Genomic DNA, 26,058 nt, shown 5'->3' with positions numbered 1-26,058 from the left:
GGTCAGGACACACCCGTATCTCACACAACATAACGGGAAATGGCGAATTCCACCGACCCTGTTCACTGTGCCAGATCCACCATTCGGTGGAACACTTTATATGCCACTGCCCGCAATACCAAGGAGCTAGAAACCTGTTCGACATCCCCGGCAGCATCCGAGACGCCCTCAGTGAAGATCCTTGCCGCTCAGCGGCACTACTGGCTTTGCTCCGCGAGGCAGGCCTGTTTTCTCGAATATGACTACAGCCGACCGAGACATTACCTCCGAAAGCGGACCCCTCAATGATGCATGCTGTTATACCTTCAACTCCGACCATGAGGACAACTACCTGTACACCACACCACGACCAGCCCTAACACTTTCAACAACCACGACCACAGCTAAGAAAAGGACTTCCTCTCCGCCAGCCATCCCAGGAAACCCTCCACCTCCCAACGTAAAATGAGTCAGCATCAAAAGACAATAACCGTACCTTAGATATCACTCTGTATCACATAAGTATTCCATATTAAAGGAACTCCCTTCTGGAGCCTCCCCCATCTTTCAGAAGTGCCCCCTCCGGAAACTTTTTTCAATTTTTCACGTGTAAAATTAGGTACTTCTAAGTGTGTATGTGATTGCGCATTATGATCTTCGCAAAGTAAAGTGCCTAAACGGTACACATTTGTTTTATCAATTCGACTAAATAATATAAAAAACGAATGCCATGTTCGCGGAATTATCACCGGAATAATCCAATTTCATGGTAAATAATCTCATTCAAATAAGTATAAGCGAAATAAAATGCGTGTAATTTTAAATGTTCTGTGAAATTACAAGATGAGCCCATCTAAAGCCTGTAAAATTCAAGTGACGTTTAATTTTACATGCATGTAAATTTTAAGTCGTGTAAATTCAAACACCAATTTTGTTCGCGATTGGAGCGAACGTAGTGTAGAAGTAGTATTAGTAGAAGTAGTAGCAGTAGTTTTTGTTTTATGTAAATAACCCTAGGAACACAAGACCGGATGACTTTCCTGACTACATAATAAGCATTTAGAAGCCAGAATCTCTGGCGGACCAATGAAATGAGACTAGACGGACCAATGTGCAACATTTCGCAGTGCATTGCTCTTAACAACGATCCGACAATTGGGTTTTTGTCAGGGAGTACGGCTTGGTGCTTTGAACCATATGGCAAACAAGAATGCTTCAGTCTTCCACCCACTCTCAACACACCATGATTCATAATAACATTCAGACTACTGAGTCTACCTGAGGTTCACCTGATTCAAGCCGACAAATTTCGTCAGAAAACTCAACTCTTTGAACATACTTAACAATCACATTCAATGACTCTTTCAACTCTCGCACAGTCAGGTATTCCGAAGTGATACGTTCCGACTTGGGAGACCTTGCATTCACAACAAATCTCCTGAAGTATCCAATCACTCGCTGAAGCTTTCGGAATGAACTAAAGGCAGTCATAACTGGAAGGATTTCAGGGACAAAGACTGTAGTAGACACGGTTACTGTTTTCAATTCCGGTAATTTATCATCGGAAAGCGGATTAGGCTCATCAATCTGATAGCTATGACTTCGAAGAATTGGAGGTCCGTTCCACCAAAGCTCATTCGAAGCAAGAAGTTGGGAGGGTTGACCACGACTGACAACATCAGCTGGGTTTTTGGACGACTTGATGTAATTCCATTAGCATCAACAGAATGATCAACAATTTCTGCAAGTTGAGATAGGGGCTTCTTTAGCCATGCAAGAACGATCTGACTATCCGACCCGACCAATAATGGATTGAGTGGAAATTCATCTTGATTGCCGGATGAACCTTCATGGCCAATCTGATAAGCAAAAATGCAGCACACAGTTCGGATCGGGGAATCGTTAATCCTTTGATTGAAATAACTCTTGACTTACTACATACAAGAGAGACTTTTACCCCATCCTGGGTTATGGTTCGGATATTTAATTTAATTTTACATGAACATGCATGACCTTTTTATGTGCATGGAAATACACGAATTACAAAATATTTTAAACTGTGTAAACAATTAAAATAGCTACCTTATATTTAAATTTTCATGATTGTTTTGGCTTGATTCCAGATTATTTGACATTCGTAGTTTTTTTTTACCTGTGATTCTTAAGAAAATATACGTGTAAAAACTTTTTTTTTTTATCTATTTATTCATTTTAAATAGGATGCCTTCCATTCATTTAGACTAAAACAATGTTGTATGGAATTATGGGATCATAGATATTACGATGATATTTTGTATGTGTAAGTAACAAGAAAAATTTGTGATGTTTGTGTTTGACACAAAAAACCTTTGACTATATGTTTTTAGTATTAATTCTACGTGAAGTCAACGATTTACATAGTTGAAGATGCTAATTTCAAATAACAGACTGTAGTGGTAATTTTTATACGATAGATGGAGTAGATGAAAGCATAGAGTTGATAGTTCCGTTAGAGTACGGCAGTGTGAAGATTGTATATAGATATTAGACACTGGCCAGTGGTGGGGGGGGGGGGGGGGATACCCCTCACCATCCCTCTCCAAAGGGGGAGTTTGGTAAAGAGAGATGAAAAAAACCGATTTATACCTTCCTTAAAAGTTGTCCTAGCTCGCTTGTCTAATATCTATATACAATCTTCACACTGCCGTACTCTAACGGAACTATCAACTCTATGCTTTCATCTACTCCATCTATCGTATAAAAATTACCACTACAGTCTGTTATTTGAAATTAGCATCTTCAACTACAAAAAACCTGCTAATTTAGATTATTGAATGGAAGGCACTCTGATTTTAAAAAGTTGGATAAAAAACAAAATCGTAAGGTCTGGTTTTGTGGTATTTTATATCAAGCTTTTTGGCATCATAATGCACAAAAAACATGTTTTTGCTAGAATATCAGGAAGAATCTGGATTTTTGATATCATTTTTCGAAATTTTTGGAATGTAGAAATGTAAATGTTTCACCGGCACCGACAGTAAGTTTTGCGTTAATTTCAGGTTCAATTTGCAAATTGCAATGATGTTTTTTATCTGAATTGGCAATATAATGAAAGTGGAGGGAATTTGACAGAACAGACCATAGCGTGTCATGAAAACATATTTGGATACCTACATCATAAAAATGTAGAAACTGTGATTATTTTTTTTGCAAGCCATCTTCATTGGTTCATCAAAATAACAATAGAATCCGTCTCCCAAATCCTCCGTAGACCGTCGATCTCACAATCTGGTTTTACTTCCACTGCAATTTTTTGAGTTGAGCTTTTTGTCGCCGTTGCATGTTTATACAGTACTCCGACGGTTCGGTATTTGAATATTATTTCATTATTTAGATACTTCCGCTAGTTTTAGTGATTTCTGGTGGCGTTGGCAGTCAGTGCTAACGAACATCGAGGAAGTCCTTACTTTCTTGCTCTCTTTTTTTTTGCCTAAGGCTCTCTTACTTAAACAACCATCTAAACCATCCAGAAAACTATATAAACAATTGGTAAAAGTATAATATTTAGTGACATTATCAAAATATTTACGCATACCGGCGTCGGCAGTGTCTCACATGGCGTGCTCCGCTTTCGTGCAAGCAGAACATTTCGTTCACATTCAACAAAGAAACTTATGGAAATCTACCACCACGAAACTGAGGTCGGTTGTTTATTTCAATTTAAATTTCATCTCGTTTGAGAGTAAATGTGAGCCCGACACTAGCAACACCGGGCCCGAAATAGATGAGCGTTGTTATGGCAACCGAGGCCGGCTAGCTTGTGCAGTATAGGCAAAGGTAAATTTGATGCATAAATGGACGATGTTACCTGCAATGAATGCAAGACATTGGTAGGTAGATGAGTTTTATAATTTTTGCTTGTTTTGTACATTCTTATAAAAAAAATTGTGGCGCTCTGGATTGTGTCAAGTGGTAAGTGTCATTAAACTTTCCTACATCAGCTCGTCACTGTCAATAACAAATATCATAAAAATGACGGAGAAAATTGTACAATCGCTTCGAGATTGAACAATAAACTTTATTTGTTGACACAACAAGCTTGCTACCGCAGCAGCAGCAACAGTAAGCATTCCACAGTAATAATAAAGCAAGCAAACAGTCACCTTACGCGGTAGTATGATCTTATCTTCCAAAAAATGAAATAACTAGCTCTTATCAGGGTTCTCCGTTGCTTACACTTTTGGTATTCACCGGTCTTTCTCATTCGAAGTTGAATCTACAGTATCGCGTGGGTCCCATTCAAGTTATTTTCCAAGAGGCGTAAAGGTGGCCACTTCCTGGACTTCCTGTAAAAATCAAATCACACCAAAATGTACAGGGGGTCAAAATTTGATTAATTGATTTCAATGTTTTCTCTCTTCCTGTTACAGGCACCCTCTATTCCCGCTATTGGCACTAATATTCGAAAAATGTGAACTAGCAACGTGTACGCCGCGAGAACCAGGTGTCGCGGGTGGTGATGTCTGTTCGTCAGATTCCTTCAGTGAGGATGTGGCAGTATTTAGTAAACAGGTAAGTCAAATTGGATATTGGAAACCGTTTACTTATCTAGCATTTGTTCAGCGTGTGTGTTCAGTAAACAACGTTTTTTTTATTCTATAATTTGGCTTCGATTTGAAGGTACGGTCACCGTTTGATAAGGAAGCGTTTCGATTTTTCGATTGTTTGTCCACAAGTTGTACATGTTTGTACAGATATTTTAAAAGACGTATTTTGCTGATTTTAGTTGGCTCGTTGGTTTGATTGATATAGTCGGAAAAGCTGTTGAAGTGCTATGAAGGGTGCGCACTCTAAACTTGATCAAATGACAGCTGTTTGCTTATTTACCTTACATCCGTCATTACTACATTCAATCTGATTATTAAGCATAGCCCTGCTATTGCTCAATTAATGTAGCGGAGATGGTTACGAAACGCAACCGACCGTTTGTCGAAAGATGCACAAAACGCGTAATGTATGCAATTGGAGAGAAGGGTTGTATGTCAATTGTATCAATGGAGGATAAATAAACTACAAGTGTTGCCAAATTCAATCGTGTTTAATTCCAGTAATCTGGAATTTGGCTTTTAATAAACTTCTAACTTTTAACATGCCTAACGCAATCGAATGGTTAATTGTTTAAGAAACAAACTTGAGGTTAAAATTTGAGTTTTTAGTTAAAAAATTGATATCAATAATTTCAATTGACATGATAATAATTTGGTATGTTTGAAATTAAAATTATGGAAAAAAATTCTTGCGTTATGTTTCACTTTGTGTTTGGCAATTAATGGATAGGTTTATAATTATTAATAATATTGGTATCGAGCAATTATTGAGCTAGAAGGTTTATCTTTTTCGTTGTGTTCGAGTGTGTGGTACCCTATCTAACCATCACCACATTTACTAACTTTTCAGTAGCGCGGGTCGAATGTATTATCAGATAAGGGAGAGAGAGAATGCGCCTTTTGCTATTAATCTGTGACTTTGTACTTTACGTCAAATCCTACCGATTATCAATAAATGGTGTTATTCGGGCTGCTGGACTTTTGGGGATTTCGCCGTAAGGCCTCGTTTGATTCCTAAACAAATCCCCATAGCTTCAAAACCTTCGATCAATCAAACTCAATAGGACAGATATTGTTTGCTTCGACAGTCTTCAGTGCGAACAATTGTGATTTTGGAAATGATAGTGCTATCTCTTCGGCGAGGTTTGTTAGGTTAGTCAAAACGTTATCGAAAATATAGTAGCAGAGCCGTGTATAAAATTACTGATAGCGACAACATTTCTACGAGTCTCGGTGATAACAACGTTCGTCTAGGTTTACTCTTGCTGTTTTTTCTTATCTCCAATATGCGTGAATCAGAAGATATTTTGGAAAATTAAATTCGTGCTAGTTTGTTATCTGATGTGAAACACTAATTTTGGGCAGTTTGTCAGCACCCACAGTGTGAAACAAGACAGCGTAACCTTGTCAGTAATAAAGAGAAACAACAAGTCCAAGAGTTTTGCTGCGTTGCTCGAAAGCTTTCGTCATGCATGGCAAATAAAAAATTCACAAGGTAGCGCGCAAAAAAAAAGGTACCAACTCACACAGAACAGAAGTTATTGTACGGTTCCATGCAAAAATATTGTGGCAGAAGACGATCGAGGGAGCCAATTTTAATGTATTCATTTGCAATTCTTTGGGATATTTTTGAACACTGCAGGCAAATAATATTCGTCATGTGCGAACTTTGTGTTTCGCAGTATGCTTTCAGAGGCTATATCTATTCGTGCATTGGTTGAATTTTGTTCTTTTGAATTTTAACCGCTTGGTTTTTTTTATTGGGAATTACAATATAACTAATGTGTCCTATTTTGTTGCTATTTATCCTGTTATAATTTTTTGTTTTAGTTTACTTTCCACCGGAATCCATTTCGCAACATTTTTCGTGGACTCGGCAGAAACGCCTTTAATTGTCTTGCTTAGAAAAATCACAACGACCAGTCACGCTTGCACACAACCCTCACCGTCATCTACTATTCCCTACATTCATGCTGGATGGAAAAAAACTTTTCAATGTTGAGATTCTGTTGAATGTAACAGACGTTTTCACACACCCAGTAAATCGCTGGAGCCAGTATTTTTTTTTTCTAAAATTTTAAAATGCTGTATATACCTAACTCTGAAAATAAGTCAAATGCTAAAGTTCTTGTCCAACCCTTTTGCTTGCCTTGATAAATGATATTTTCTCTCAAATAGTCCGATTATTGTAAAAAATATTATTAAACATAAACTTAAACACCAATTATATTTGCAACAGATCTAAAAACGAAATTCTTATTCTGACAAGTCAAAAAATGAATCTTTAACGGCTGACGTCATCGAATATTATTCGGCGCGGCAGTTTCGTTTTTTCGCCTCTTTATATTCTTCGAAACGGCGACATGCTCTCCAAGTAGGGGCGAGCAGTCGAATATTTTCACAAAAATAGAATCGTGGTGAAGATCATTCCGTGTCAGCAACGCAGAAGTTATGCTGCGCACATCATAAACGTAAAACCATTTGAATCGCTCTCGAACAAGCCTGCAGGCAAAAAGTATTGTGATCTGATGTTAATTTATGTATTGTGTGCGTGTGACTATAGTTTAAACAGTTGCAAGTGTACTCAAACCTCCAACAAGGATCCCTTCTAGGAGAATTGATCGCATTGCTTGCCTTTCTCGTTTCGGTTTGTTTTGTTGGTGTGTTGATGTTGTGCTCGACTGCGTATATATTTTCGGTTCGCTTTCTCGCGCACGGTAAATGATGTACAGATGAAGCATCATCGCGCGGAGCTAAGAAGGCAAAAGTGAGGGATTCATTATCATCAGGCCAGCATCTTCATCGGGCGAGAACACCACGAAATGACTTGGTGCGGTGGATACACGACGAACGACGAGCGAGTGAAAATTACATTACCAAGCATGCAAACCAGCAGCAGCAGTGGCCGCATCAGCACTAACAGCAATGGCAGACAGACGACTGCGAGCAACGCGTAAAGTATGTGTTGGAAATTCTAAACCAAACGAACTATAATTTGAAATCGTGACATACAGAGCGTCATAGTCTTTTTTGCTTTTTGTGACTTTGTTCCGTTGAAATCTGTACATCTAACTATGGGTTTACATTCATTTCATTTCAATCTACCTTAAATAGTGTCACATTAAATCAAGCAGCGATTATGATACAGAAATTGTCGCTTTGAGTTTTAGCCAATTCTACTAGTATTTCCCAGTGTGTCGGGATGCGCCAAGCAGTTGTGCGCGGGATCATTGTGTTGCTATGGGTAATCTCCCTCGTGCGAAATGGAAACTCATCCGTGGTGTTTTATTTTATGGTCTGTAACAGTTCATCATTTCATGTACTCGTTATCGTGTTTTCATAATTTGCCTTCTATTTTTGTATCAGTACGAATGATAATTTTAGCACTCAACTTCACGTGTCATTTTTCATCTTAATGGCTCCAAGAACCTCCAGACCCAGTGAAAATGTGAATCAGATAATAAGCAGTTCATTTAAGGAACAGTAAGCGAATGGATAGTTTGTTTTATTATCCATTTGAATTTTTGAACAGGTAAAATTCAAAGATTTCTAAGATAAACCACATGTTGCACCTTCTTCTTTCCTTCCTGGTTCTGCTTTTTGAAATTTAAATGCATGCCAACCACACAGACATGCAAGATAGCGTTTTAGCTCTTAAACAATCAATTCAAATCAATCATTCTATTACACATGATTTAAAGTTTAAGCTTTGAGTTTTAAATTATGCCATAGTTTTTGCTTCCATCGTGCGCTGCAAATGCGTGCTTTGATAAAAAAAATCTGATTAGTTTACTAGAATTAGATTAAAAGGGAACCACGATGAAGCGACAAAATGATTCATATGTGCATATTAAATATTGGCAATTATTAGCATCAATAAAAAATATGGTAATTTCCCAGCCAATAAAATACCTATGGATTGATTTCTCCCACCACACGATACCGATAACGTAGCCGTCGGCTGTTCCAAGATTCTTCCCTTCAATTGCTTCGAAGCACACAATCATCAACCGGGCGAAAGCGTGCTCGTCAGTGATTCGAAGCTCTTGATTTACGATCGCTCATTCCATCGTATACGTTTGAAAAAAAAAGTCACACTATGGTTTTATGTAGCTTTCCTCCTTGTCTCTTCCTCAACGCACTTTGGTTCTACGAAGGGAAGTGACACTACTATATGTGATTAGAGCTGTAAAGTAATAAAAAGAATACAACAACTATATACTTTTTACGAACCCATGATCGATAGAAAATGGTAATAAAAAAATAATATATTTTTTTTCAATTTGCTTGAAATCTGGAGCACATCTTTTGCGTTTCCCGTTGATACTCGTTCCGTACTGTATATTAATATATGCATCTGATTAACGATTAGCGTTCGGCGTTCCGCTCGCGCTTTATCGTGAGAATTCTTTATTGCCACTACAATATGCTGAACTTGTTTTTAAAGGGTAATTAAAAACACACACTGGATTTACAACTTACTTTTGAAATGCTGCTCTGTAGTCTGCACCATGAATGACGAAACGCAGATCAGAAATAAGATGCAACAGACGCTGTGCTTGTTCAGGAGATATTCACCGACCATAGACAGCTATGACGCCTCCGTCGCTTAAATTATTTATTATTTTGCCTTCTGGTTCATCATGGCTTGCTGTGACATGCACACGCGTATGCAGTGTATGATGGACTAACTAGCAGGCCACAGAACAAATAAAACGATTCGTCCACAGCCAAATTTAATAATTATATGTTTGATGCTGTAATATGACTATAATGACAGTAATTATCGGATCATATGCTGGTAGGAATGCCAATCGGCGGGATTTCGTCAATTCAAATGTGTGGAATGATTTAATGGTGTGCTTTGTGTGCTGCTGTCATATAAAAATGTGTTTATGCAAATAAAAATGTTCCAGCCATAGGAAGATTTATGGACGATCCTTTCACGATCAACGTAGTACTTTATTGATTGGCTTAATTCGGCCATACTCAGCTGATTCACATTCACGCCTGTTTGTGTGGTAAGTGTGCGAGCAAATCTGCGGTTTTTTATGCTCATTCGTTCGTACAATCGTTCCGATCTTGCTCTCCTATCCATGATGGAAAGTGTGCTGGTTTTGGATCCATATCTTGGTGATTACTTTAAGCATGCAATTAAATTTTATTTGTTTATTTGTTTCTAAAGTAACCAACCAGAAATTGGTCGAGAAATGAGAGGAGAAAAACTGTGAGATGAAAATATATACATAAACACATGACTCCGTGGCGAGATTTGATATGTGTCGATGAAGGAATGGAAAGAGGAGAGCATGGATGAAGAGTTCCGCTTCTTCGTATCATCCTATTATTCAGATTATTATTATTGGCTATTACTACCACATCGCATTTATATTTTATTCACGACTAGGCGCCATGGAGCACGACGACTATGCGAATATTTGGGTTACACTTTGTACTGAATGTGGCGTCGATGGAAGTGGTCCAACAAATAACCGGCATCGTGAAAGCATTTCAAGCTTGTTGCTTACCGCATATAAGCTTATTGCGTGCTCTTGTCGTAGTGTTCTAGATGCAATTCCACAGTTATTAATAGAGAGCTTTCGATGCCTGTACCATTTTTGCATTAATAAATGTGTATGACAAGTACGATCATACTCTATGTCCAGGAAGTGGAGACATTTTCCATCCCGAAAAATTCCTTGACCGGACCGGGAATCGAAATCGAACCCAGCCACCTCCAGCATGGTCTTGCTTTGTAACTGCGTCTTTACCGGCTGTGCTAAGGGAGGCCCCCATCGAGACATCGGGGAAGCATCGAGACACGGGTGTATTTATCATACCTGTAGTATCATTTAGTTGTACGTTATACATACACACATGGCAATGTGCAATGGGAATGTTTATAGTGGAAGATGCAGTCTTTATTAGTTATTAAAAAACAAGCATGCGTGCACTTACCGGTTTGCCGGTGCTTGTTTGAAAGAGATGTTTAGTATTAGTTGGAGAACATTTGGGAAAGATCATCCAACACTACATCAATCGTATTTCCGTCAACGATCTACGGTACATTATGGCGATGCAGCTGCATTAGTGATATGCGTAAGTCATCGTCGTGTCTATGAATGAAAGAAATCAGTAGAATAGGTAGGCAGAGGGACAGAGGGAGTGGTTCAAATTAAAGATTTTGCTAATCAAGACATGATCATCCAGTCCAGTCCTCGTTTAGTTGCAACCTTAAATTACTGTGCTACTTTTAATTTATATGACAGCTAGCTGAGTGTGTCCGGTCTTGCTCGGGATTCAATTTTAGCGAGCGTTAAGTTATATTTAAGCTCTATAACTAGCTTGCTGGTTTTATTCGGTACAGCGAATCAAAACAAAACAAAAACCATGGCAACCTGTCAAAAAGTCAACATTCCAAGTGATTCTCCTATTTTATCTTGTAATCAAGATGCAAGAAATACTTATTGGATTCAGTTTTTGAAAACAAAGTTTAAATCCGTGATGCCAATACTGGCCATCTCCAACCGGATTTAGTGAAACTGTCTGCGTTGTTTGAAGAATGGTTCGTGGATCTTTCGGAAGTGTATCGGAAAGCCGCTTGTTGAATATTTTAAGAGCTCCTTCACCGCACTGTGCCTTATGTTATATGAGGGAGCCCATAACTGTAGGAGTTTCATATTGGCGATCGTCTCATCTTCATCGTGTTCAAAAGCACTGAAGGGGTTTTCATTTCATGTATCTGAATAGATTTGTTTTTTTTTTTATATTGGTAACAATTTTTAGAGTGTTTTTTGTTATTGTTGTAGTATTTATATGTGAATCTTAGGCCTCTGATAAAGTCGATAGTTGTAATGAGGCTTTAGTGAAGGTCTAAGACTGCTTCAAGTTTTATATCGGTTATAAAAAGTATGACATAAAACATAATTGTATGTTTTGTTTTGGTTTTATTCTGCAGTTATAAGTAGTGATACAGAACCACCTTACAGTTACCGTTAAAACTATGAAGTCTGAGTTTTAATTAAGTAGTCATAAAACAGTTTTATAGACGACTTGACGGCCTGATTTTATGACAAGCACACAAAACCGTAATACAAACACAGGCTGCAAAGGATGCTACGATAAAACAATGATAAAATAAGAATAAATCTTCCAAGCATTTAGATTGTTACTTGGGAACTGATCATTTGCACCCTTGTCCTAGACTTTTGTCATATGTTTCTACAACGTCAAATATACAATCTGGTCCCAAAGAAATTTTTCTCAGATACATTTAGCATACATACCATATCATTCAGGGCCTGGTTGTCAGTTACTGTTCATAGAAGTCTTCTATATTACACTCGATCAATGGCTTCGTATCGCCTGCACAATTTTCATCGGGCTGTCGACCGGCATTCTTACGACGTGCCCAGTCTACTATAGTTGCTGGATTGATACGGTGTGGATAATGCTGTGGCTCTATTCTTCTTCTTCTTGTTCGCATTTCAAGCTTATTGCTTAGCGCATATTAGCTTATTGCGTGCTCTCAACTTAGTGTTCTAAATGCACTTCCACAGTTATTAATTAAGAGCTTTCGATGCCAATACCAATGCATGAATTTGTATATTGTATGGCAAGCACAATGATACTATATGCCCAGGGAAGTCGAGAAAATTTCCAACCCGAAAGATTCCCTCGACCGGACCGGGAATCGAACCCGCCGCCTCCGGCTTGGTAATACCGTGCCTTTACTGACTAGGCTATGAGGCCCCTTCGGCTGTGGCTCTATTGCAGCTGGTATAACTCGCGGTTTAATCGCCTTCTCTACACGCAAATAAAATTTCACTTGCATCCAATATAAGGTTGGATTTATTACGTCCTCTGCATATATTTCATACAACAAATGTAATGGCAGTTCTTTTAATGGACTGCAGCGTACAAGTTTTTTTTTTCAAAATGCATATTCTTGAATAAAACCTTTTCGAGATAACTTACTAGAACAAATGCAGCTGAGGAAACAAACTTTGTTCGGATAATAAACTACACAGTTAGAAAAAGTAGTGTAAATTTCTATTCAATATGATGCACATAAATGGAGCGTCATATGTCATACAATATTATATTATAGATAATATAAAGTTATGAGACATTTAATGAAATATTACAAATATTTGATGCAATATTTTTACAAGTTATAAGTTTGCGTGATAAGAAATACAAATTTACACGCATAGATGTTTACATTACCAGTAAAATTCAGATTTTTAGACATAAAAATTACAAAATTATTTTAAAAACCTTCCGGCGACCACATTACAGAATCTGTTTATGTCGTGAAACATTCTAAATTTTGCATTTTTTCTTGCAAATCTAAAATTGAATCTTACATTTCCCGGTTGGGTGTAAGTTCCGTTTTCTTTTCTGCACTCCACCGTAGATGGTAGGAAATACCTTCCATACGAAAACACCAAGGTTGTGATGGTCCTCCACATCCCACTGCCTATACCAAAAACAGAGTTTGACAGAGTTCCCGGTACAAATAATTTGTTTAAATGTTTTGGGTCCACTATGAATTGTTGCCTAGGCGATAATGTCATTGAGCTGGTATCGTGGTCGTAAAGGACTACCGGTCTTAGAAGCATTTCGTAAATAATCATCGTCGTCCGGCAGCGATCTTTATTCGACCGAAGCGTTTTTCGGAGTTTAAAATAATCACGATACCGTGCCAGAATGCGTCTTTGAATTTATCTGGTGGTGTCATTATCGGTGATCATCAGCAACTACATCGATTTGATCAAGGGGATGTTCATAAACAACGTAGAAACCTCAGAATGAGGAGGAGTTTGGCGAGTGTCTAACCTTAGAAAGCCTAAATGTTCTGAAAATTTTTAGATGTGGAATTTGGGATTATAAATTAAACAACCTGTAATAGACCCGGATGTGGCCAATGTTTACCTAATTTTACCATTCAGGCTTTTATTTTTTATGGGCTGCTTGTTTTGTGTGCTCCTTGTCAACCCTTTGTCTCACCGGAGGATAATCGTGCACAGCTCTGTTTAAATTCTCACGTTGTACGAGGACGATGATCAGCTGCCTCTGACATGGAGAACAGATGCTGTTTTGAGCCGTCCCAACCAACAAGCCCGCTAATTCGTCTTTTTGCAATATAAGGCTGATACACGACTAACAAAGGGTATGCTAGGCTTTATATTAGTTGTATATTAGCCTTATATTGCAAAAAGGCGAATTAACGGGCTTGTTGGTTACTTGGGAAGCCCCCCTTTTTTTTTCCTATTAACATACAATCAAGGTCCCACCGGGGTTGGCTACTCGACCTTTCCCATGGTTACTCGTACCAAGGTCAGCACCGCTGGGAGGTACGGATAGGAGTTACTCGACAAGGTGCTAAGGACCACTAATTGGGGTCTATTTCATATCTTCAGGCACCAAATTTTCCCATCAATTTAGGAAATGATAAATTCTGGCTCCAGTAACAATGATGACCACATATGGTATTGCGCATTTCACACCAAATTGGACTAATAAGCGCGTTTTCACTTATTAAAAAGTGTGATAAAATTGCAAGTTTACATCTAATCGTCTTGGTGTCTTCGGTGCACTTATTCCTTATGATGCAAGCAATAAGTGCTCCCAAGACATCAAAACGGTTTGACGGAAATGTGCACTTCTATCACACTTATTGCATTTTTGGGACAGTCCAGTTTCAGATGCAATCAGCAATATAATTATTATCAATCCAATGGAGTCAAGGAATCAGGAAAAAAATACATCGAAAAGAAATTCTAAAATTGAATAGAATGCTTTAACCAATGGATGTAAATTTTTTTTAAGATACTTAAGCTGATGCAAGTATTACTTTCAAAATTATATAACATATAATATGTCCCTTCCATATTTTGAAGTTTTTAAAGGGTGTGGGCGACAAATTAAAATTCGCGTCAGCCTTATTTGTACACAATTTTTTTTTTTTTCCTTTGGTTTGTTTTTTCCGTCGATCTTGTTTTCCGTGCTGAGCACCAATGCTACCGACGTGCCAGGAAGGCAGCTCCCACACCTGGACCCTACCTATCGACCCATCAACTCATGAACCGGGGACCAACGGCTTTACTTCCCATCCGAAGGAAGGCGTGATCAGAGATGTTATGCCTCAGAACATCCCGGCGGCGCCGACTGGGATTGAACCCAGGCCTTCTGGGGTGAGAGGTAATCACGCTTACCACTACACCACCGGCGCCGTTATACACAAAAAAAAATATCTCAGCAATCATAACTTTTTGGCGTATATGGTTTTGGTCTGATTTTTTTAAATTTTCATGACACACTGCATTTATTTACTCAAGTAGCTCAATCACTCGTAATCAGTAAAGAGGAAATAACCCAAGCATCATTGCAAATTGTATCATAGTTTGTTAGCATTCTTTAAGAGCAAACCTTGGTCTACAAGACTATAAATGAAATCAATATTTTTATTTAAAAATTTTCCCAACAATGTGAGGGTTTCAACGTTTTTCTTAAGGTGACATTAGCAGTGATATATGGTTTGATATTTCGTATTTTTAATATTCTATCAACCATATTTTGGCATAAAGCGTTTTATAAGCATCAAATCATTGTTTTATTTGTGAATATATCAATATCAACAATTGAAAATTCCTCATCAGCTGTTGTAAACAAAACTTCTTGCGGCCTTTTCTCGTAAATCGGACCTCACATATGCAAATCCACTACAACCGGTAGAGGGAAGCTTCTCCTATGCGATTGTGTTGGTGGTATGCGTAGACGAGCTTTTATTCATGAGAAAAGACCACAAGAAGTTTTGTTTAAAAGGAAATAAATAATCTAAAATTAAGTTCTTTCATCCATATCCTTTCTTTTGTTCGATTAGCCAATTTTGAGAAACCAGCTTAAAGTAGTTTGCATTTATCCACGGCTTAAACATTACTTACTCACAAATTTTATTCTACCAAAAAATAAGTTCAATTGACTCAAATTTGCGAATACCTCAAATAATCACTGGTGGCTTATTCTTATTTGACAACAATAAAGAGTGCGAGAGCTCAAAAGTAAGTTAAAGGAACGCAATCTTTGCGTAATTTTATTTTTCTGTGTACAAAAGCTGACGAGGCCTTTCAATTGTTGGATACGGAAAAATTGGGGCTCACATGACGGGAATATTTATACAACTGACGAAGACGCGTTTATCCTGCGTTAGTAAGTTGCTAAGTTTTGATATAGACATCAACTTGCAAAGTATTGGATGGTACTTGTTGTAATCAACTGGAGAAGAATTTCAACTGGTGTCGCGGTTGAACACAGCTGACGTATTTCGATAAATTTACCAGTAAATCTAAGGGCTGACAGATGATGGCAAAATTTGTTCCATTTGTGGTGCGTAGAAACATAACGATATGTTTACCGAGGCTAAGCAACTATATCTTTTAATCCTGGGTGTACGATTATGCCGGGTGTGACTTCTCCGAACCTACCTCGCAGTCTGTTGCTTTGTTTGTAAATTTCAAAGTTCTTTCTCGAATACTGGCTAAGATTTGGGACCCCCGGTTTTTACAACATAGAAAAAGAGCACAAGGAAGGACAAATTCCACACTGGGAATTGTGCGAGAATTCATTCTATCCCAACTGTGCATGTGCTGTAAGGTACCGGAAAAAGGGAGAAAAAAAGAATTTTTCAGTCACAAGAATTGAAATTCTAGACGATTTTCTTTTCCTTATGGACCATGCTTCTCGTAGATGCATTTGAAGTTGTGAGAAGAAAGCACTGCTGAGGGTAGACAAGCATAAATCCAATTTGAAGGTTTTAAAATTGAATACTCTACCGTGTTAGATGAGATAGAAAACGTAGCAGGGGATCTTTGTTGCTAAAACTCTTGAGCTGGGACACATCCTGAAGTTTTCTTGTTTTGTTTTTGTTTTCTCTTTGTATAGAAAAAGATTTTTACAGCTTATCTTCAAGACCTGGAGAACTGGGGTAGATTTAAAGAAAAATCAATCATTCTGCAAAAAAGGCAGTTTTTGCTAACTAAATGAGCAGTAATCTAAGCAGTGTTTTTATTTCTGCAACCGTAAATAGAGAGGTAGAAATCTTTGTTTACCCCTTTTAACGGTTTGACCCTAACTAAAATAAGTTAATTATTGTGACATAAAATATATTGCCGTTAAACCTTTTATTTATGGCTCTCCTTAAGCTTAGAAAACCGATAATCTTGTAGTACTAACACAGTTAGAAAGTTTGTGACTGTAACGTCCTTGGAAATGTGTTGAAACACCTTCGAGGAAGTCAAATCAAATTTTATGTTTGTGTTTCTTAGACTAGCTCTTCTTAGTTCTTTTCATCCGTTTTCGCCATTAATTATAATCAATAACGTAGTTTCCTCCTAGCGGCGCCAATGGTGTAGTGGTAAGCGTGATTGCCTCTGAGGCATAACATCTCTGATCACGCCTTCCTTCGGAAGGGAAGTATAGCTTTTGGTCCCCGGTCCTTGAGTTTATGGGTCGATAGGTAGGGTGTGGTAGCTGCCTCCCTGGTGTCGGTAGCATTGGTGCTCAGCACGGAAAACAAGATCGACGGAAAACAAATCAAGTTTCCTCCGGTGTAGGATTGAATTGTAATCATCTAAGTTATCATTTTCACACGATCACGCTAGAATACGACTTTTTTCATTGAATTTGACTAGAATATCATAAACCACTAGCCTCACAGTGATGAAAGAGATACATCTGTCAGTCAAACTGTCTCGGGATTTAGCATCAGACCCTTCTGGTGCAAACAAAAAATTAAAGTAAACCATAAATTATAACGATTTTTAGCAGATTTTACAATATTTATCAACAACAACCATAAATTATCTCAAGAGAGTTGTTTTCGTTGGCTTCTCTTTCTGGTCCATTCAACGCGTGGCATTTTCTCTCTTCCTCTCGTCATCAGTCAGTAAAAATGAAACCTCTTTGATTTGGTTGTCTTCCGCTAACTGAGCTGAACAATTCAAAAAGAAGAATATTATAATATGGCAGAGCGCATCAGCATAGCTTCGGAATTCTTCAGCTATAATAGGGCCTTGCGAGTGGCCATAATGACTGATCATCATTCAATCATAACTTCAACGCAACCTTCAGTCCAATCGCGCACATCGCCTGTTTTTTATATTTTTATAATGATCGATAGGTTGAAACAAAAGTGAAGCGATGGCCACAGCGTCTGCCATGGAAATATGTTTATTTTGTGTAGATTTGGTAATAACATGGCTATAAACCTCTGGAACGGTTTAATGGTAGGTTAGCGCTCCGGTATAATTATTCTGCACGGGATGATACGGAAAAGGGAGAGATCTCTCTTTTTTGTCGATCTTTGGCAACCCCTGTATAAAATTTACGATTCTCACAAACGGACGAAAGTGTTTTTGACAGTTGTCACGTGTTCTCTCAGGAGATCGCACGCGCACATAAACACTCTAATTAACCGTTTATTATTTCTGGGTAATCGAATAGGACCGAGCATTGGTGCTGAAATCGAAGACACAAGGACGTTTGTGTTCATGTTTGCACGACGTAGCGTACAAGGTGACGGTAATAAAATCATTTGAATATTGTTTTTTTGTCTTGCTTCTTCCGAAAATAATGCCCAAAATTTTAAATGTACAGAATAAGTTTTATGTTAACTTTAATTACAACTATATGAACAGTTCTTTGAATTTATTATTATTTGAACATCAATTTTCGTGGCATGTAGAAGCCGGTTGGGCCACCACCTCGACCCAACCAACTAATTCGATTCGCTAGTTGGGTCAACTGGCACATCACATGACTACAATTTATTCAGTGGTATGCGCATCGTTTGTTGTCGTTGTTAAAAAATCCCGGAAAGCGGACTTAATTACAGTGAATGAAAGAAAATGTATTGGTGGGCGTCAGTTTTTTTTTCTGTTTTCTTGTAGAACGTAAAAAAATGCGTTTGCTCATTCCTTGAAGAAGATTCAATTTGACATGAAGTTTTGAAATACAGTTGCTTTTTAGTTGAACCATGGTCCAACTAGCGAGCACCTAACTAGCGAGTGAATCACAGCTGTATTTCATTAAAAAAAAATGTAGTTACAGATCTTATAATGAAATGTAGCGTTCAGGCAAGTTTGTCCAGAATGAATATTTTCGTATAAAACCTTCACAAGCTTAAATACACTATGTTCGAAAAGCTAGCTAACATTAAATTAAAAAAATATATATGTTTAAAAAGCCTTCCTACGACCACCTTACAGAATCTGTACATGTGGTGAGACATTAAAAATGCAGTACATTTCTTATGAAAATCTTCTGAATTCGTAACGCAACACAAAGAGGTTGATATTTCCGAGTAGGAAGTGCTTAAAAGAATAGTACCCAAGCAACATTGCAAGTTTTATTAAACTTTTAAAGCATTCTACAAGTCTGAATAACGGTCTACAATACTCTCATAAAACCAAAACTGTTACTTCGGTATATTGAGAGAAGAAAGAGGAGAACAATAATCATCCATTCCAGATTTTTTGTAGTACTTCATTTTCCAAAAGTTGATTTCAGAGGCGTTGGTGCAGGAGTGCGGTCCACACTAGAAGCGCAGATTTTATTGATTACACTAAAATCCTCGAAACCAACTCACATACTTTTTTTCCATGATTTGTTTTCCGTCGATCTTTTTTCCGTGCTGAGCACCAATGCTACCGACGCAAGGGAGGCACCTCCCACACCTTGACCCTACCTATCGACCCATCAACTCATGAACCGGGGACAAACGGCTTTACTTCCCTTCTGAAGAAAGGGCGTGATCAGAGATGTTATGCCTCAGAACATCCCACCGACAGCGCCTGGGGTTGAACCCAGGCCTGCTGGGGTGAGAGTCAATCACTAATACTTACCACTACACCACTGGCGCCGCTGTACTCACATACTTAAAAATTACTATTTTACACGTGACGTAATTCATCTTCTTTTTGGCTTTCAATACGCCCTTACTGGGACTTTTACGCCCACTCTCAACTCAACTTAAAGTTAGCACATCCACAGTTTGAGAGCTGCTAAGCCTTTTCCTTGGGCCTAGAGCCCAGGCTCAGAAAGTTTCCAAATCGAAAAATTCGTTGTCCGTACCAGGAATCGAAACCTGCCGCCTCCAGCATGGTCTTGCTTTATAGCTGTGCCTTAATCGACTGAGCTAAGGGAGCTCCTTATTCAAAATTCATCTTTGATGTAAATCACACAGGCATTTTTTTTGTAAATTTACTTTTGGCAGATTCTAGGGTTAGTTGAAACATATATGTAGCAATACAACAATACAACTCCATTAATTTGCATTGAACTTGACATGCATCTGTGTTTTTGAACAATGAATACTTCAATTGACATTAATTGAGTTTCCAACGGAAAGCATAAACTTACATGAACTTTAATTAATTGAATTACTGATCGTTAAACGTGTAATTTTATATTAAAAAACCTGCTCCAGTTTGTTAATCTATGAACTAAGCCCTACGAGACTGTAAAATCGATCTTTCCTTAAGTGATATTGATGCATGTTTAACTTTTCGCGGCGGTCGGATTTAACTCGCCTACGTCTACGGAGCTTACGCAGAAGTGATTCGCAATTCGGTAGAGCTTGCCAAATGTTTTTTGAGCTTATGTAGTTTAGAATTTGTTCGGTACGGTCGCGAAATCTTGAAATGATTGATACGTCCGTTAAATTAACTAATTTGATACAAAGCTCAGTACTAAACAAGTAGAATATCTAGGGAGGAAACCAAAATTAATCAACTTGCCAACATAGGCTATCATATTTATTTTGGTACCATTATTTGAATTATCAATTCCCTCGATAAATTTGTGTTACCTGGTATAAAACCAACTGTCCCGTATTTTTAGACTCTATCTAAACTATCAAGACCAAGAAAAAAATCAATTTTTTTAACCCGCTACATGTAGTGGCCTAACCCTTTAATCGACTTTCTCTGTTTAGCGAGGATAAATCAATCATTGTTTTCCCTCTAATCCCACCATGCATCAAATTGATACGTGAATTGTGTTCATGCTACCTGAATAAAAAAAACCTTGCGGTGTCCTTGGTTGTCTTAATATGAATATTGATAATAATATGAAATGATCTCACCAAAGCTATTGTTTGTAGCATATTTCTTCTATCATCTTACGGGTCTTCTTCGTCGTTTGGGCTTGAAATCCCGTCAATGTTTCATCGTTGGGCTCGTTGGGCTCCGCTCCAACCAATTCCATCGCACATTTAAAAGTTTTAGCAGCAGGCAAACATCCAGTATGTCCTATCGGAGTTCCATGGGATCGGTTGAAATCCAATTTTAGTCCGTTTCACTGCACCCGATTATGTAAAGTTCACAGATTTCCAAAAGGAATTTAACGTTTTTTTTTCCGCACCGAATTTTCACCAAAAAATTCCGTTAAGTTTATTGCTTGAAGATTCCAAAGGTGGCTGATATGCCCTATCACTTAACGTTTTCTAGAGTATAAATCTCGCTACATCGCTCATGAAATTGGAACTCCATGCAGCAAACGTGAAGTTTAAGTTTCCTTGTTGTATGTTTTGTGAGAGTTGATATTTGCGCTCTTGAAATTTCGAGATGAACATGATATTTATCAAAAATAAGGCTTCCACAGTGATCTTCATTAAATTCGCGATAGAAAAGCAGCAACGGAAACAAAACACGTCGGTCTTCGATAATACCTTTATTATTGACATTTGAATTTTAATCTGATATTCCATAAATATTGTTGTTGTTCATACATTAAAATACAAAATTCACGAAGCATATGGAAGCTAGGGATTTACACATTCCAATTGTTTGTTTTGGATGGATTTAAGCTGCATTGAAATTATGATTCAATGTTTTGATTAAGCGATAATGCAAGCAAGCTATTGCGGATCATGCTGCGTCAATCAGAAAACGATTTTCTCTGCCAGCCAACCAGACAGTATCAGCAGCATCAACAACTAGAACAGCTATGAACATCCAAAATGAGCAGAATTAACTCCATGCTGTTTGATACTGGATCAAAACGATGTGACGAACGCATGCGCTTATTAATCTTTTCAATCAAACCTCTACGTTGCATCGATCTTCTTCCAGTCGCCTTCACCCATCATGGCATTGTCGCTGCAGGGTTGGCCTTTTATCTTTCTCTTAACAGTAGTGCCAGAAAAAAAAACTAGAGACTCTGCACGCCCGTCGTGAAAGAGGATTTGATTACACCTTATAATTATGATTGATTAATGACTTTTCTCTTTTTTCTCTTTGTTTCGCACCTGCAGATACGGCAAGAAAAACCCTACTATGTGGCGGACCCCGAAGTAGATTCACTAGTAAGTATTGCATGTTTTTAGTATCTTTCTTTTTGTATTTTGTTCACTCCACTACAAGCGCGTCGTCTTGGAGATTTTGTGTTTGTTTTCAAGAGGCACTATCTGATGACTGATATGGAAGTTGTAGATGAAGGAAATAAGATGGAGATTACTTGGGTTTGTAGGCAGATTGAAATCATCGTAGAATCTTCAACTTGTTAAAATAAAAATGTAACTTGTTTAAACAACATAGGATAGGAAATTTTCTCGGCTCCCTTGAGCATTTTTAGCTAGAACATATGTTATTTCAACAAAATCCTTTGACCACATTACAGCAATCCCCCCGTGGGTGATGCAGTCCACCTCTATTTATCGCTTTTACCCAATTGAGGTGATTTTTTGTATGTGATTAGTATCAACGATATACTAGTCACCTAAAGAAGATTAGATCAATTTGTTGTAGAACAGCTGATAAATAGAGATGCGTGGACTGCATTACCCACCGCACTATTCTGGAGATTCCTGTAGTAGCAGTGGGAGTACTCCTTTCACATCCAATTAGGTCGTAGATAACATAGAAGAAGATCTCATTATCTACAGTAGCTCAAGGGGAAATTAGGTCAAGGTTAGCGCTTATTGAATTATTATCACCAACAGTTCTACAAGCTAACAGTGTCTGTAGATTTCACAAGGCAATCATTTAATGTGCTGTTTATTTCTTCTTCTTTCAGATGGTGCAAGCTATTCAAGTGCTACGGTTTCACCTCCTAGAACTTGAAAAAGTAAGTAACTTTATTTTTACAATTCGCTTTATGTTTTTTGACTCTCTACAACATCCCGACCAACGAATACAACGTATTGAGGCTTTTCCTGACTCCTGACTACACGCAATACCGACTATCGCTGATGCAGTGCAACCAATGATCGAATTAATTGCCCTTGACAGAGAGAATTTAAATTACACTTTTTTATGGTCATTTCCAACAATAACGTTAGCCTTACCGATCTGAAGGATTCCCCATGGCCCATTGGGATGGCACAGTGTGGAGCGCATGGATCGCTGAGTGTCATAAAGTTTTACAACCCTTACAACTTCCCAGCCGCCTTTGTTTACAGTGTTACGTAAAACTCGCAACATGCAGTAAGCAAATGTATTCATTTCTCTAATTGAATTAAATACGAAAACTTGTGCCACTTGTTTCGACCTGCTGAAGATGGCTAGAATGGTACTAGAATTCTGTGTAGTTTATATTGCTGCCATCCGGTCAATATAGGACCTAGTGCATCTGCTTTATCAATAAAACATTTTTTTTTTCTTTCTTTTGCCAAGCCATCGTTTTTCAAACAACGAACAGGTGCGGTTTCTCTTGTCCCCTACGCTTAGCTAAAAAGACATAGCGGGAGGTTCAAAACCAAAATTCAGAATAGAAAGAAGAGAAGGGAGTTTTCACAGACCAATTTTCATGAAAATAAAAATGTAAATTAATTTTACTATTACAAATTTCGGTACTAATCACTTCGTTGTTCCAATTAACATTCGTTATTTAACAGAATGAACGCTTCGTCGCGTCGTGTTTCTGTCTGCAGATTGAAGCTTGTACCTATGTATTTTTCGGCGAGTGAATTCCAGTCGTAAATAAAGATTATTGCTGCTATTTTTCATCTGTTTCATCCTAACTAATTTGATAGTTAAGGGTTCTTTTCCCTAGCATTTCCCTTGTTTTGTTTGGAGAGTGAAACTCAAAATATAGATTAAATCATTTACATTTCTTTAGACAGAGTCGACTACACATAATCTAAGTTATGCATTTATATATCACCATTGTAATAGCGATTTTGACGCCTCCTTCCATCTTGTTCACTATTCAATTCGATTGGTTCACTATCTACGGCGAAATTTTAGTTTTGGGGCTCACCATTACCAAACCCAAATACTAATGAAATGTGAACAACCACAACTGTACCTGCAAATTACAGTTGTGGTTGTTCACATTTGCAGTTACAGTTGTGGTTGTTCACATTTCATTAGTATTTGGGTTTGGTAATGATATAAGTCCCCATTGAGCCCCAAAACTAAACTTTCGCCGTAGATAGTGAACTAAGGCCAATCGAATTGAATAGTGAACAAGATGGAAGGAGGCGTCTGCTCTGAAAAGGTAAAAATAATACGTGCCCTTTGCATATATTAATTCATCAACGCTGCTGATTAGCATAATTTGTCATGAGTTTCGCCAATAGCGCTACGAATGAGTAAAGAATATTATGCTCGACGTAAGGCTTCCAAAAGCTAGAGCCAAAAGCAAGAAAGTAGGCATGTAGAAGAGAGAAAAAGGAACACTAAGCAGTTTTTATGTATGAATATATTAAAGAAATGATACGTAAAATGCTTTATCGGTTCGGTGTACCTTCCCGAAAAATTGTTTGGTGGAAGGAGTGCACGATTTCCGCAACCTGTTTTTGGTGGTTGGTTTTAACTTCGTTTTTAGCAATTTTTGTTATTCACATTTTTTGTTCGTTTGGCGGGACCGGTTTCCACTAGCATGGACGATCCGAAGCAAACAGAATAAAAAAATGACGAGGGATAGAACTGGTGTGCACCAATTGACTAAATTGTAACATTTAATGTACGAAGCCCAGAAAGGAAGATATTTATGTCTGGTTGCGTTTCTTTGTAGGACGCGAAGTAGGCACACAAAGAAAAAGGTGTGTCTTGCCTATTATTAAGGGACGGTTGCTATATTAAGACCAGCTGTTTTACCTTCTTTTTGGACTTTCACTTCCAACGGTAATTCATCTATTGCTTGCTTAAGTTTAATTTATTTCTAATGTAATAATTATCCCTTTTATCGTATTAATAAAATTTAAATTATCACTGAATCTTCATTGAATATCTCCCGTCCAGAGAGGCGTTGCGTGTCTGCAGTGCACAACCCAGCAATGCCAGACTGTCTAAAGATAGTCTAAAGATAATTGTTTCACACCACGTTGAGTCTAACATAAACTAAGAGGGGTGTGTTCCACAGTAGAAAAAAGGTCTGAAATTTATAGCCAACATGGGCGGTCCATCAACTGGTTGATCAGTTTAGGACCTATTCAGTGCAAGTGAACATTATTACAAAATCTAATAAGTTTGCAGAAATACCTCCATCACATATTGTTAGGTTTCTCGAAATGTTATGTGATTGTTTTTATATTATTAACAAAGAAATATTTCTCTTTCTACCGAGTCCATATATCTTAAAAATGAGTATTGAATAGTCTGTTGAAAATTTTCAGTTTTTTTTTTCAAATCATGAGGTTTTACCAAACCAGTATGAGTTAGGAAGTTCATGTCTTACTTTACGTACTTAAAATTTGATATAATCTCAAAGATATACTTCTCAATTGTGCCATATTTTTTCTTGTTTCCTTTCCGTTGCACGACGACGGTAGATAGATCGCTTAGAAAAGAGATGAGAATGGAGTACGGGTGGGAAATATCGTAAAGTAGTCATTTTTATAGCTCTATAGGTCTTCTTTTTCCGCTTCTCCGTCGATCGATATGGGACACATTTACGAGATTTTAATTTTCCGGGGCCTTTTTTATAACATAAATTTCCGCGGCTTAATTTCCGCCGCTTTTTTTTCTTATTCGCCTACTGCGATCGTTGTGCGCCGCTGCGTTCATCGCGGTCGTCGTTTAGGCCGTTGCTGAGGTGATTCATTTGATCAAAGCCTTCTTATCACCGGGTACTACGCGTCCAGAGAGATTCCGACTGGTTTTGAATAAATCTGAACCACAGTGGGATGGCTATTGATTTCTTAGATCTGAGTCGTGTTCGTTTTTGTCTCGTTGGACTCGGCAAAACTGAGCGATGGTTTTCGAAAATTGTGAAAGATCAACTCGTAAATTCCGTATACAACCAGCCATGAAAATATTTACTTCGTGTTCTACTTGTTCTTTTTCCCATCGCTAGACTTTTCATTATAAAGTTCAAAAACTCTTATGGAAGAAACATAATGACGGGTCTGTGTCTGGTGGATATTGATATTTATGGGAAATTCAAATGATATCTTATATCTGAATGTGTCTCTCTCGCAGCATCCCACCCTGCCGTGTTTGTGTTTCTTAAACTGATGAAAAAAAACCTGCGGCTTTAGTGTATG

The 26,058-nt window shown here is 37.9% G+C and overlaps 1 protein-coding gene across 1 annotated transcript in view; it reads left to right on the top strand.

The window, feature by feature from the left end:
- Positions 1–26,058, top strand: part of hth (homothorax) — a 74,103-nt gene that overhangs the window by 40,035 nt on the left and 8,010 nt on the right. Inside the window, exons 3-5 of the mRNA XM_065235912.1 lie at positions 4,389–4,530; positions 21,883–21,933; positions 22,644–22,694. Coding sequence (XP_065091984.1) covers positions 4,389–4,530; positions 21,883–21,933; positions 22,644–22,694 — 244 coding nt within the window. The remainder of the gene's footprint in view (positions 1–4,388; positions 4,531–21,882; positions 21,934–22,643; positions 22,695–26,058) is intronic.

Source organism: Ochlerotatus camptorhynchus, unplaced genomic scaffold (assembly GCF_037179485.1).
Source record: "Ochlerotatus camptorhynchus isolate MF236.1 unplaced genomic scaffold, CSIRO-AGI_Acam_v1.1 ptg000508l, whole genome shotgun sequence".
Lineage (NCBI taxonomy): Eukaryota > Metazoa > Arthropoda > Insecta > Diptera > Culicidae > Ochlerotatus > Ochlerotatus camptorhynchus.
This window is presented reverse-complemented; position numbering and strand designations above follow the sequence as displayed.